This window comes from Passer domesticus, chromosome 20 (assembly GCF_036417665.1).
Source record: "Passer domesticus isolate bPasDom1 chromosome 20, bPasDom1.hap1, whole genome shotgun sequence".
Taxonomy (NCBI): Eukaryota; Metazoa; Chordata; class Aves; order Passeriformes; family Passeridae; genus Passer; species Passer domesticus.
In genome coordinates this window covers 9,819,084-9,833,997 of record NC_087493.1, presented here as the reverse complement: position 1 = coordinate 9,833,997, position 14,914 = coordinate 9,819,084, and the positions used below count along the sequence as shown (strand labels likewise).

Below are 14,914 nucleotides of genomic sequence, written 5' to 3'. Positions count from 1 at the left end.
GGGCTCGGAGCAAGCTGGGATGGTGGAAGGTGGCCCTGGATCATCTTTAAGGTCCCTTCCAACCCAGACCATTCCGCGATTCTGTGAGGGCAACAAATATCACAGAAACTCGGAACAAACATGAATATTCAGGCTGTGTTAGGTTCCCGTGGGGCACCCGGCACAAGGGCAGAGCGAACAGCGATTTCCCGAAAAAAAAACCAGGATTTTTTTTCGCTGTGGATTAATTGTGGGGGCCGGCGGAGGGGAGAGGCACCGCCCGGTTCTATGGTGTAATGGTCAGCACTCTGGACTTTGAATCCAGCGATCCGAGTTCAAATCTCGGTAGAACCTGCCCCAGGTCTCAGTTTTTGTGCCTCAGAGCCCGGCAGGGACAGACGGGAGCGCGCCGGAGCTCCAGCCCAGCCCACGGCTGTCCCCGACCCAGCTCTCACTCTTCTCCATTTTCTTCAATGCAACGAAATTAACACAAGACTTCATATCATTCTTGCTACTTTTTAATTAGATGCTTAGTTGTATTTCACTGCTGTTTTACATTAAGTACTTTGGGGGGGAGCACACTGTGGAAAATTACATCTGGCAGATGTGCAGAATTTGGATGTTATTTTTCAGATGCACCCAACTGCTCACTTGGAAAATAAGGGCAGAAACGCAGTGTTTTGGGATGAACTGCACAATTTAAATGGATATTCCCTCTGCTTCGCTGACACAAACCCTCAGTAGCTACCTTTCATTTCCAGAGCAGCTAAGGACATCTTACACCTTGGCTCCCCCCCTCCAAACCTGTCCTGGAGTCACTTGTTGGCACAGCAACAGGAACAAGCCTGCTCTGATCAACAGCTCCTCCTCTGGCCAGGTAACCCTTGAAAAAAAGCACAGAACACCTTCAAATCAAATTGTTATTTAGCAAAAATCCAGATCCCAACTGCTCAAGGGAACATATGGAAATGTTTGCTCAATTCACTAAATCTTCACACAACCTAGTGATGAAGAAAATCCCTTGTCTGTGTCAGAGCTGATTTTCATCCTTTCCACAACTGCTGGATCAGGTCACACACAAAGATCTTTTCCTGTGCAGTGTTTTAAGTTTCTCTGTCCAGTAACCTCAGCCACTCTCACAGGCTGGCTCCACACACCCCAGCACAAGAGCTTTAAAGCCACAGGGTTGGCTCCCTTGCAGGGAATCAATGTATTAACTGACAATTCTAGAGAGCAAATTACCATTCCTACAGCAGTCTGCAACCTCCTCCTTCCATTTGGCAGAGTTTGAGGTGCAGCTGTAATCCAAAAGCCCCAAAAAGTGCTGACACAGTACTGGTGCCACAGATGGGCCCAGGCAAATCCAGGTGTACCTAAAGGGTTAAACTTTTACGTCATGGAATGACACAGAAGCAGTGCAGAATTGAGTACTGAGATTTATTCACAATTCATGGCCACGCTGCACTGGAAAACAAAGCACCAAAATCTGGGTAACTGAACACCATCCAGCTATAATCCTGCATTTGGATATCTGCACTCCTCTGGGGGACAGCAATAGAAATTATTATGGAATCAGGGAATCCAATGAAGGAATTAAATAGTGCTGTAATTTCAGAAGTGTGGCTACAAATACATATTGTCAACATTAATGGACTTTCCAACTGCAGATTCAAAAGCCAGAATCAAACCTTAGGCAAGTATTTCACTATATATGAAGCTGCAACAAGGTTTTCTGATATATGTTAAAATTTCAATGAAAGCAGGTAAAGGGGGAAAGATAAAAAGGAAAGTTCTATCCTGTAAAACTGGCACTTTAAAGAAAAGGCCTTTAAAAAAACTAAAATATTTTACTCCAAAAGTCTTAAAAAACAAAAGCTGACCCAAAGAAAAGAAACCCAAAAAGACAACTCTCAGTTACTGAGGTCACTAATGGTAATACATTCTGTGTAGCCACTTGTCATGGTTTTGCATCGGAGACATTCAGGGAAGTGAGGGAAATGTTTGTTATGCAAAACCATAACACCACTACAAGCTCAGTAAGATCCTTGTCTTTAAAAAAGAATTCTGCAGCAGACAAATCAACAGCTCTGCACTGTGACTGCCTCAATTGGTTAAAACCCTTGAGCAGATGGAAGAAATGGATGCAGCTGAAGCAGGTTGTTTGGACACTGAGCCAGCCATTCCCCTTGGGAGCAGAGCAGATTGTTTCACCCAGTGCCCAGCCCATTCCTGGCTCCCCAGCAGCACAGGCAGTGAGGCAGGCACTGGCCAAAGTGCCACCAGCCTGGGAGCATCCATCACCTTGCACACACAGCCCAGGGCTCTGCTTTCACAACAGCAAGGCAGCTCCTGGGCAGTTTACTGCAGACTTCCTCAGAAAAGCAAACTGGTTTTGTACCATTTCACACATAAAAAAATGAGCACACTGTACAAAAAGCAGCAGAGATATAATTTAAACATGCATCCAGCTACAAACCATATATACAGAGAAACAGGCCTATACAAACAGAACAGGACCACTTTATTACATGACAGTTCTGGTGGAGCTCTTGGAGGAAATCACAGATGAACAAACGAGACCGAAGGAGGTGGATGTTGCTCCTGGAAGTAATCTGGTTTGAAATGTCACACCACACCCCCACCTTTCCCCAGCACACATCCATCACAGTTCCAGCACACACAGCTCTTCCCACCACTGCTGGACTCCCTCCCTGTACAGAGGTAGATTTCTGTCGATGTTCTGATATTGCACCATGGCAAGTATGGTTCTTACCACAAGGAACAACCTGCAAAGGCTAATTCATGTAATTCATGGGCATAATCTCATTGTGGGCATTCAGGTAGTGCAGTAGATCAAATTCATTCAGAAAACCTCCCTCCCAGTGCAGTGGTTTGTTATGTAGGTGCAGGTCCAGTGGAAAGCTGCAGTGTTTAACAGCTTCACATGAAGAGAGCTGTTTCTTGTCAGCAGGGTGACACTTCTCTGTCTCCTTTTCAGCCTCCCTGGTTAAGGGAGGTACCAATGTCAGCTCTTGCCTCCCCTCCCCTGATGCTTCATCCCATTCCACTGTGTCCAGGTTAAATGTGCATTTTAAACACTCACAGGTTCTTGCAGGATTTCTTACTCATACAAGCAGCTGTAATATTGAAAATTTGCACAATTTGCAAAGAAGATTGATTCAAACTGCACAAAATGATTAAAAAAGCCCATCCACACTCAGGTGCATAAGGAAAGCTAGAACTTTGCTAGCTTCAAACAGCCATTAATTGTGAACAGATCTGATGCTATCAGGAAAATGTGAAGTCTGGCAGGAGTCTTAATTTCTTTGTCCATCACATTCTTGAATAAATCTCTGACAACTGGGGAAGCTGCAGACAAGCTGAATGGCAGTACCACTTCACAATGGCTGTTAAATGAACCTCTATAGCATATTTATAAAAATAAGTGCATCAAAAATCATGATGCCAACATATTTTAACTCTGATGAGCTCACAAGCATTGCTCAGTATTTTTTCTCAGAGGCACCCCAGGAAGTTATTTTTTGCAGAAGTCTTTCAACATGGAGACAAATGAAAGAACAATCTGGGCATGTTCCACTCCCAGAGAAGCCAAAGCATGCAGCACCACTACTCCTGGCTGCAAACTTAGCAGAAAAGTTGCATGGGAAGAAAGTTCTCTTTTTGTACCAACCAACCAATCTGGAACTATTTTAAATGAACCATTTAGCATTGGCTTCCCAGATTGAGTTGCTGTGAAGATTGTGACACTACATCAGTAAGAAATGGTGCCTAGTTTGGAACTATTTTTTGCTGAATTATGGATACAAGGCTTATAAAAATTCATTGCATCTCTCCATATACTCACTTGTCCTTTAAAAGGGCTTTTTCCTTACCAAGGTAAGCAAATCCCAAATGACTTCACACCAACTGCATCAACACTGAAATTCCTGTGTTGACAGGGACTGCAGACCTAGAAGTAAAATCATCTCATCTCCTCTTGGAGGAGCCCCTTTCATGCAGTGAACCTTTACTTCAGGGAGAAACTTGATCAGGAATTCCACTCCCTGTCCCTGGCAGAAAGGGTTTATGTACCTTGCAAGATTTTAAAATGCAGAAATCCTCTGTATGCAGGAAATGACAAACAGTACAAGTTAAATGACAGAGGCAGGAACCAGGGCTTTTGGAGACTTGTCTGGTTTAGCAAAGCAATGTTTCTTCCCAAAACAACCCCAGCTGGGCAGAGCTCAGTGCACAGAGGTCCCAGAGCTGCCCTGCAGCCCCAGTTACCATTTGCAGTGTTACCATTTGATGTCCAAGCTGCTGGTGCTCTGATTTACTGCACTGTAGCTGGTGTGCAGAGTGTCCTGCACCTTCGTGGAGTCCATGCCCTCCAGCCAGTCCTGGTACATCCTCTGCACGTGCAGGTTGGTTTCTGGCAGCCTGACAGGAATTGCAGAGTACACCTCTTCCATCTGGGCAAGCAGGGCTCTGTCTGGTTTGCCATCCTCAGTCTGGGCCTGGCCCTTTCCATTGAGGCACCCTGAGGGGAAAAAAATTAATAAGATGGAAGGTGATGGAGATTTGATATGAAAAGAAAGTCTCTGTTAAATCAGATTTCTTTTTTCACACTTCTCTAAAGGAAGAGTTTTTTTTTTAAGCTTCTTCCCACGCTGTTACAATTTGTATTTACCTAAAGTGATTCCAATATCAACTTCATCTTAATGGAAATGAGGTTTCCATATCACAAATCTTTCTCTGCATTCTCCATGGTTTTGTGATCCTAATTATGTTCCTTGTCTTTTCCTGCCCTTGACAACCACCATTTCAGAGCATCCTCTGAGGTTTGGCAGTGCAGTGCTGGCACTTATTTATAGGTCAGAAGAGAACAAATAACACTGTACTAATTTTAGAAAACTCAATCATTTTCTGAGCCAACCCTGCACCTGTGATTGGTGTTTTGGACCCTTCAATAAACAGTGAGATTTTAGATTATTAAGAAGAGAATTAGGGAATGAAAGGAAGTGCCTGCCTGTAAGACAGCTTTCCTTTGAGATTCCAGATACACGTGCAGAACAACTGTGGACACACAATTATCTTTACCTCCTGGGCAGGCAAGGACTTCTACAAAATGGTAGAAAAACTTTCCTTTTTTCAGCTTCAGGACCATGTTTTGGATATTTCTGAAGCCATAAGCTGCTGCAAAACGCAGCACTGTCTCCCCATCCTTTTCAAGGGTAACTTCTTGGAAGTCCTTGTTCCTGTCAAGACACAGAGAGAACATCTTAACCCCCTGCACTCCCAGAGGAACAATCACTGTGCCAGTTTGTACTCAGATGCTCCAAAGGGAGCACAACAAGTGTAACAGTGAGATCAAGGTGAACTCTTCCACTTTCTAAACTGAGTTAAGCAGAAACTGGGGTGGAATCTTCGTAATAGAATTCTACTTAGTTCTAAGTGCAGGTAAGGTTTTAATGAAACGAGCACCAGCAGGAGCTGCTTTAGAGTGAGAGCCTGCAGGTTCAGAGCAGGTTGAGAGCCTGTAACTGCCTCAGACCAGGTCAGCACCAACTGCTGCCACTGCAGCCCACCCAAAGCAGGGAAGTCCCTGGGCTGCAGGAACCAGTTCCTTGCCAATGCCCCAAGGCTCTCAGTGCCTAAGGGACATCTGGACAAAACCCTCAATAATATGTTTGAACTTTTGGTCAAAGTGCTCAGGCAGTTGGGCCAAGTGACTGCTGTGGGTCTCTTCCAGCTGCAAACACCCTCTTCTGTTCCAGCTCACCCATTCTGGGTAACAAGGACACAAAACTCAAACTTACTTCAGTGCTTTGTAGGTGATCTCCTTGACATCCATGCCAAAAAGCTCCTTTGCAGCATGTTTAAAAATGTGCTCCAGGTAACCATCAGATCTCTTCCCTTCGTGCCTCACTACATCTCCCTCCTTTAAGTCATCAAACCTTAGGGAACAACAAAATGGAAGGTCAGCTCCAAAGATTTCATTCTTTCACTGCAATAAAGTAGCATGTTTCTCCTCTTTGTCTCCCCCACCAAAAAATGTTTTGTAGCACTGAGAACATATTACAGTTTTATTTATTACAGCTTGAAACATGTAAATTATTCAGGACAGCAGTGAGATGATGAAAAAAATCAATTAACAAAGAAGATGCAGGGCTTTCCATGTTGAGAAATAGCAAGCAAGAGTAATTTATAAGAATGCACCTTCATCACAATCTGAAGATTTTGTTAACAACCTTTTACTGCTCAAGAGCCATTTTGGGAAAAAAAAATATTTAAATAAAATGATTTAAACAAATGGTCATTTTTTGTCTGTGAGAATACAAAACTACCTCAGATGTTACAAGTCTTTGCTGACAGTTCTCCTGCTTTAGGAACTTTTGTCACAGTCTGTAACACTGTGCCAATAAAATCACACCAAATCAGCAGAGCTGCAACCAGGTTAGAACAGTGTGCACTGAAAAGAAGTGTTACACTGTGGGTCAGGAGAGAAACTGGGAGCTCACATCCCAAGGGCATCCCCTGGAAGTTCACCTCTCCCCCAGTAAAAGCAGCTCTGCAGAGCCCACAGCCACACAATGTTTTAATACCCAGCATTTATCACAAATGCTGCTGTGCTGGGGCCTGTTTGAAGAGCATGATTTCAAGATGTTTCAATTTCTCTGCACAATCTACTTTGAAGACCCCAGAAGAGCAAGAATTTACATCATTAGATCTCAGAGTTGAACCAGTATTTTCAGACTGGTCCTTTTAAAAATTAACATTATTTTCCAACATGAATTGAGGGCACTTGGCTTGTTCAGCCTGGAGGAGACTGAGGTCAGACCTGACCAGGATCTGCAGCAGCTCCTGAGGGACAGCTCTGGTCTCTGCTCTGTGACAGAGCTCAGGGAATGGCTGGAGCTGGGCCAGGGAGGTTTGGGTTGGGTACAGGGAAAGGTTCTTCCCCTGAGGGTGCTGGCACTGCCCAGGCTCCCCAGGGATGCCCAGGGTGGGGTTGTTGGGGGTCTGGGCAGGGCCAGGGGCTGCACTGGGAGATCCGTGTGCCTCCATCCAGCTCAGGATATTCCAGGATTCTCTAAATTGAGCTGCACATTCTGAGTAACAGCTTGTCCTTTCACTGCTCAGGCTGATACAGGATTAAAAGCCTGTCTCTTTGTGATTCTGATACAGAATTACATGACTGTCTCTGATTATTCCTACAGGAACTTTATTCACTCTCATTCTGTGTGACAGTCTCAGGTAGAAGCAATCAAAGGAGCTGCTCTACACACACAGCTCTGAGAATATTCCCACTGACCCACTCAAACTTCTCCCCTCCAGGTCCAAGCAGGATTCCAGCTGGAACTGAGAAGGATTTTTCAAAACTTCCAGAGCTTTCTGTTTTGTGCAAGACAGCACGTTTATTGCTCCACCAGCAGCCCTCTGGAAAGATCCCAAGGAACATCTGCCACAGCTGAACAAAGATCAGGGAGAGCAGCCTCTGGAACCCAGTCTGAGAATGAAACACCACACAGGCTGCTCCCTGAGCCAAGCACAAGGGAGGGAAACAAAACCTCTCCAGTGCTTTGTGTGCTTCCCATCTAAGCACACTTCAGTGATCTAATCTTGAAAAACTGACTGCTGTCCTCAGTATAAAACCAATTAATTCCCATTTCCTCAAAGGGTGCTGCTTCCATGAACATGTTGGGGAGTGGGAATTGGCTGCCAGGATGTGAAGAGAGGGGAGCCAGAGCAGATGTCAGCCCCAGCACTGTGCCAGCAGCGTGCTGGGAGGCACTGGACAGGGCAGCTCAGGCTCACAGGGCCCAGCAGAGCTCTGAACAGGCCCCAGACACTGACTAGCAAGGCTTGAACTTCATACAGTCATACCTATTATTACTGCAAATAATCTATATTTATCAAATAAATAAATAAAATAAATATTAAATAATTCTTAAATATCAATCAGGAGGTACACAAATCTTCTAGTCACAAATTTTAAAAGAATTGCTGTATAAGCATCATTACCTCAAATTATCTGCTTTGTATTTAGACAGTAGATGCAAATTTGTATTATCTGTTTCATATTACTTTTATATATAGCAAGAACATCTAAGAGAATATTTTTGTGGATTTGGCCACTACATAAGGGTGAAGCTGTGGTATACTCAGGCTTTGATGCAGGTTTTTTTTCTCTAAAAAGAAAAACATTCTTCTGAGTTTTACATTTATGTTGTGTGGGAAATGGGTTTATAGAAAATTCTCAAAGGTTGACAGAAAACTCACATAATGTACACCTGTATGCAAACCTGAAGATAAGAAATACTGACTTAAAAATACCATGGAATAAACCAGACATTGTTAAGAGAGAAACTGAACTAAAAACAAGTTTCAAAAGATGATCTTACAAATAAGACTAGATACATTAGAGAAATAAAACTATAAAAAAAACCCCATTGTAGTATTTTTACTCCACAAGGAGTAATTTTAGATAACTGACTTTAAGACATTTACAACATATTGTAGCTAAAACTGATAAACCAAGAAATGCTTACAGTGTATTATAATTAAGAAATAGATTGTGATGGTGTGAATTGTAACATCTGTATTGTCTCACCCTTCTCATGAGATTAAAAACAGAAGAAAAATTTTTAAAATGCCTCTCAGCTGCCCCAAATCTAAGTCAAAAAAGAGCTTTATCCAACAATGCTGAATATGCTCCAGCATGTCCTTTGTCATCCAAACAAAACACAACAAAACTACTTACAAACTATCCACAGCTACTTCAGTCACATCTTCCATTGACACATTTTTCTGTTCCATTATTTGCACAATTTCACCTGCAGGAGAACACATGACATTTCACTTTCATCACCAAACTGTGCCTGTTCCAGAGACCAACCCCCAACACGTGCAGGTGCTTTGTGTCACATTGCCCAGCTCCTCCTGCAGCCACCTCCCTGCAGGGACTGAGAAGTCTGACACTTCCAGCCCCACAGAAAAGGAGCCTTCAGCTTCCCCAACTCTGCTTAGATCCTCAGCCTTTGTGTTAGGCCAAGTCTGGAATATCCAAACTGCACTGCAGGATGCTTGGACACTAAGGCTAAAGACAAAATCTTCACCAGAAGGCAACTGGTGCTATGAATGAGGAATAATTCCTAATAAAATAATGACCGTAGACAAGCCAGACAATTGTTTAAAATATGGATTTGCATAACTTTTACCTTCTTTAACAGGCTGTCAAAATACCTGATTTTTTAGATGAATAGCAACTTAGAAGGAAAGGATGTGTCACTCTGCCTTTCCTGTGCAGTACCTGTAATACCAGGAGCACAAAAATATGTACTCATTTTTAAAGCAGAAAAAAGCCAACCTCATGACTAAAGCAGGCTTGAAAAAAGCAAACTCTGGCATAAAGGCTATTCTAAAAATGGTGATTCACTTATATATTTATAGGTGGTAAGTTTAAAGAAGTTCACCTGATGTCAGGACACAATCAACTTCTGCTGAATTATACAAGGCATTGTAGAAATCTTCCCTCAAGGCTTCCAGCTTTTTGTCATAACAAGGTGCCACGACTACATGGAAAATTTTATCAGGAGACAAGTTCTGTGGAATACAGGAGGGAGCACAAGTGAACTCCATGTAGAGCAAAAGACAGCTTGAAGGATGACAGGGACAAAAATAGTGACATAAACCTGATGCAGGCCACACCAGGAATAAGCCCCAACATTAAACATGAACAATGTTCACACAGGTAATGATTTGCCAGAAGTCAGAAAGCATCAGCAACAAACTTCCAAAGTCAGTCTCCTGGCTGGACCAAATTCCCTCAGGCCACGTTTTCTGCAGCTTTTTGATTGCCTTAGAAAGTGAATAAAAGTCAGGAGTTCACAGTTCTGGTTTCTGGCTGTCACCCACTCCTTTCACCCACAGCAAGCCCTTCAGAGTTTGTCTGTCCACGTGCAGCAACGCACATGGACAGACAAAAATTGCTATTCTTTACCTACCATACCTAAAATTGCTGTTCTTTACCTACAGACAAAAATTGCTGTTCTTTACCTACCATACCTAAAAGGAGCCTGTGGCTCCTTTTAGGTATGGTAGGTAAAGAACAGCAATTTTTTCAACATACAAAACTGAGGAGATAAAAGGTTAGTTCTAAGGACACAATGCTTCTATTGAGCTCATGTAACAGGGCAATTTCCACATTATTCTCCTCCACTCCTGTTGTGGCTGTGCTGTAGAACTACACAGGCAGCATTTCACACAAAAACCCTTTAACTGCTATGGATTTAACTTTAGCCATAAATATCTAAATCCGTGTTGCACTGGGGGTGCAAGGACTGCTGCCAGCTCACACTGCACTGCATGAAATGAGGTGCTTTGTACATTCTTCTCATCATGGGCACTTGTACAGCACAAAGCACCATTTCTTCTTCAAGTAAAGGACAAATACCATACACTAAGATCTGTATCTCAGTATTAAAGGCTATCTTCTCTATTTAGAAGAATATAAAGGTAAAAATAAATCAGAATGACTTACCTGCTGCCTGGCAAAGTAGCCCTTCACCAGGGAGCCCATGATCTGCTGAGGAGACTTTGCAGTGCAGATGTGAGGGGTCACCAGGTTGGTGAGAACCCTTTCAGCATAACGGATCCAACCTGGAGCCACCAGAAAATGACAGGGGAGAGAGCCATGAGCACAGCAAGAGGCAGCAGCCACACAACACATCCTGAAAGTGAGGACACCTTCACAGCAGGGAGGACATGTCTGTGCAGGCTGGAAGCCTCACCCTGGGAGCCACAGGAAACCTCAGGGCTCTGTGCATAATGCTTTAGGCAATAATTCACTGTGCCATGAATGCTAGAGCAAGGTCCACTGTGAACTTCATGACCTGTTACCCCTTCCTCGTGCACAGATTTAACAAAGCAGAAAGAACAAGACCCCAGCTAGCTGAAATTTGACCTTCTAGACCTCAGCCTCATTCTACAACAAATGCACTCTCTGGCTGCTTAACTGCAGCCTGGTGCTTCCTGAGATTTAATATCAGAACAGAAGAGGCACATGAAAGCATTATTGCAAGATGCACATGGATTAAGCCTGGGAAAAAGTGGCTTTTTTTACTATTGTTGGAGTAGCCACACCTTCAGAAACACCCCACACTCACAGGAAGCACCTGAAATCTCTCAGTGTGCAACACTCTGTCCTGAGTTCCTCAGGAACCCCCTCTCTCACCAGACCCCTTCAGCATTCCAGCTGGGGATACCCACAGCACCCCAACATCCAGAGCTGATGTATTATTCCCCAGTGAATGAACAAATCAAGGTATTTAGGACATGCAGTTCTTTTTTGGGCTCTGTAGCTCTTAATGAAAAGCCCAGAATCCTTCACAGCAAGGGTTTGGAGCTTTTTTCACCTACACTGTGCAGCAGAGTTAGGTTCAGCCCTCAAGGCAGGTGTGTTGCTTTTAGTGCTAAGAAATGGTGGAAAAAAAAAAAATCCTGTTTTGTCTTCATGCAGATTAGTGATTACATAAAAGAGAGAAACTGCTGTGCAGTACGTGCTGCCCAGGAAGGGGAAAACCTGGAGGTTAACTTTTAAGCTTGAAATTAGCACTCATGTAAAAACACCTGGTGCTGTTTCAGTCAGAACAACACCACAAATGCCAACAGCAGCACAAAACTGGGATGCAAAGCAGTGTTCAGATGATTTGCCTTTCTGTAGCAGAGAAATAATTTTCCCAGTGTAATAAGACTTTACTGATGAAAATGAGAAGGTGCTAAGTATTGGGGAAACCCAAGGATCCCCCAGCTGTTTAAATATTCCCAGTTCTTGTTGTGCACACACTTCAAGCTGGTTTCCATAGAAAACCTCAAAGGCACACATCATCTTCAACAAGCATTCACTCCTGCTGTAGGAAAAGCTGAGCACCATGGATTTATCTATTAGGACTGTACTGAATTGCAAGACTGAACTGGAAGTTTGCCTAATATCCACCTTCAGCTGGGACTTTAAATCCAAAACATTACCTATAAAAAGCTGAATTTATTGGTGCTTGGTAAAAATCTGTATTAGCAACTTCTCCATGATAGGTAGAACTTATTGCTTAAATGGCTTTAGTCTCTATTCTGTCCAAATAGAACAAAAACTGCTTCAAACAAAACAAGGACAGTTTTTAAAATACTTCTACTCACCATTAATCACCCAGCACTCCTGCTACGAGGCTGGTTCATATAATTGGAATATTTTTGATATTGCAGTCATGACCTATAAGGAAATTTCACTAAATCCCAGGAGATTTCTGACAGGTATTGTCTGAAGCAATTCCTTAAATTGTTTCTGTCCTTGCAGTGGATGAGCAAGTGTCTTACAGCTGCAGCTCCCACAGATCATTAGTCTCATTAGTCACTGGTTAATTGTACAGGCAGCCTGGGTGAGTGAGCTTTCATGTGCACTGTCTGTGCCCCCTCAGCACAGGGCTGAGCTGCAGGGAGAACCTCAGACACCCCATCCTAGGTCAGGGCACACCAGCCCTCATCCAGACCCACACCCTTCATAAATTCATTTGCTGGTTTGTGTTGCCATGAAAGAGCAAGAAAGCATTACAAATTACCATATCAATTCCTGCAGCTGTAGCTCAGAACTTTATTTTTGGTGGTTTCTTGTGAGATCATGAAGATGCATGTATGCATCTGCAGGAAATGCAAAAAAAACTAAGCAAACTTTTGCTACTGTAAAACCCCATTCCTGGAAAAGGAAACTGGGACAAAAGCATCAGAATCCTCAGTATTTATTATCTTCCTGCTGCAAGTCTGCCCCACTGGCTTTTCTGGGAGGACACAGAGGCTGGCAGTGCCTTAAAAACACCAGATTTTCCAGAGCAAAGGCTTCATGTTCCTCACCAGTACATTAGTACTTCATGTACATTAAGGAAGGGAATGACTCTTTTGAGATATTACATATACTATCAGCAGTAACACTACTGTTCTTTCAACAGGAAACCCAAAACTGAGCTCACTTTCTGCCCAGAGAGCAGCAGTAGGTGAACAATTAAGACAGGGACAAGGGAACAGCTTTTCTCAGGCTCTGGACTATTCATCTCTGCTCTTTGCCCATGGCAGATGTCACACCCCAGCCTGCTGCAGAGGGTGATAGGTCTGTGCAAAGTCACACACCAAGATAAAAAAGGGTAAAGCATTTCTGCTTGAGGTCACATTGACCTTGCACCTACAGAGCTATATAAAAACCATTTTGTGCTAAATACACCCAGTAAACAACAATTCTGGGACAAATTTATGTCATGTGGGGGTAGAAAGAGGAAGGAGCAAAATGAACAGAAAATGCACACAGACAAATAAGGACAGGAAGCACAGTGAACAACCTCACTTGTACAATGACTAATCAGGATTTTTGCTTTCTCTAATTGCTGACAAAGAAACGTATCATGTTTTCAAAATGGATTTACAGTGATATTCTGGGTCAGTTTCCCAGAAATGGAAAGCACCCATGCTTCTGTTACCACCTGTATCACAGTAGGGAGCTGACACCAAAACCTGTCTTGTGCAGACCACACAAGGACAAGGAAAGTGCTCCAGTAACTATTTTAAAGTATTCCCACTGAGAGTAGCAGATCATCTGAGCTGTTTCCAGATGAAACAAATTAAAATTACCTCAGAAATTCTAAAATAACTCCTCAGGTTTTGAATTTTACGTAAAGCAAATACAAGACAACAAAATGAAGTAACGAGGGTGTTTCAGCTGCACAGGTTTTACATGAAAAAAAGCAATATATGATATGTCTGCTCCTGAAGATAAGAGGTTACACTAAGATAACGTAACAGAAAAAAAAAAAAAGAGACATATTTTTAATCCATATATGTAGTAGTTAAAGCATAACCCAGATAATTCCACTACAAAATACACAGAACAAACAAAAATACAAGTATAATTCAAAGAGCAGCATTTAAACTTCAAATCAATGACAACAGCAGATTCAGGGGATCAATGACTGCAACTCATGATCACTAACATTTCTTCAATAAATGGAGTTATTTCAAAGCTAGCAAGAAGTATTTTGGTATTTTTATCACCCTTTTGAAAAGCAACACTATGAACTTTAGGGTGGAGTTGATGAGGGTGTTAGGTAAAGGAGTTATTTCTACCTCCTTTTTGATACTTCTTTGTTAGGTATGTGACTTTTTACTTGAAATGGTGCTGTGCTAACAATGGAAAAAGCAGTGACTGCATGTTCTGCATCTTTTCAGCTGGTGCAAGTGCAGGTTCTGCTCATAACAGATCTTGTTTTCAGGTGCAAGGTTCTCAGAAGTGAGACGTGCAGTGAGTCAAGTCTGTGACATTTCATGTGAGAATTATTTTCCAAGTGCCAGACATATCCATCTCACAGTCACCACAAGGAATGCCACTTGCTACTTTCCCCTAGGCTTAAGTGGCAAGTTCTAAACTTTGCTTAAGGCAACAGAGGTTGTGGTTTAATTCTATCAAAGTTCCTTTAAGATTCTTTTCAATGAGGGAATGCCCAGTTAAACTTTGTGGCCTGAATACACAAGAAGCATTCACTAAACTCCTCCATTCCAGTTCTGATTCTCAATTCCAAGCACTGAAATGCACTCAGGATCACCAGTGATACTGGGAACAAACACTGTGTGCTTGGTGTCCCTCAAAAGCAAATCAAAAATGCTCTAAGTTATGGAAGGCTCCCAGAGGAAGCCACCCTTTCCTCAGCTCCTTGGTAGTTCCAGTTTGAAGGGCAGGGAGGGTGGGTAAATCAGTTCTCACCAGGGCAAGCAGAGGCAAACATTGGTAAGGCATGTTCCTCCTGGTTCCTCCGTTGGTAGCGCTGCACAAATTCCCTCTGGCTCTCCAGGATACTGAAATCTGCAGCTATAGTGGTGTCAAACACATAATGCACCCCTG

General features: G+C 42.9%; 1 protein-coding gene and 1 non-coding gene across 4 annotated transcripts in view; one reads left to right on the top strand and one right to left on the bottom strand.

Moving 5' to 3' along the window:
* Positions 1–261: 261 nt before the first annotated feature.
* On the top strand, positions 262–333 carry TRNAQ-UUG (transfer RNA glutamine (anticodon UUG)). The gene has a single exon. It is a non-coding gene; the product is annotated as a tRNA-Gln (tRNA).
* Positions 334–1,399: 1,066 nt separating this feature from the next.
* Positions 1,400–14,914, bottom strand: part of NARF (nuclear prelamin A recognition factor) — a 23,849-nt gene continuing 10,334 nt past the window's right edge. For all 3 annotated transcript variants that reach the window (XM_064395328.1, XM_064395326.1, XM_064395325.1), the window contains 7 exons: positions 14,777–14,911; positions 10,523–10,641; positions 9,456–9,585; positions 8,744–8,816; positions 5,799–5,936; positions 5,080–5,237; positions 1,400–4,519 (listed from right to left, as the gene is read on the bottom strand). In XM_064395328.1, the coding sequence (XP_064251398.1) occupies positions 4,278–4,519; positions 5,080–5,237; positions 5,799–5,936; positions 8,744–8,816; positions 9,456–9,585; positions 10,523–10,641; positions 14,777–14,911 (995 nt within the window). In that variant the 3' untranslated portion in view covers positions 1,400–4,277. The remainder of the gene's footprint in view (positions 4,520–5,079; positions 5,238–5,798; positions 5,937–8,743; positions 8,817–9,455; positions 9,586–10,522; positions 10,642–14,776; positions 14,912–14,914) is intronic.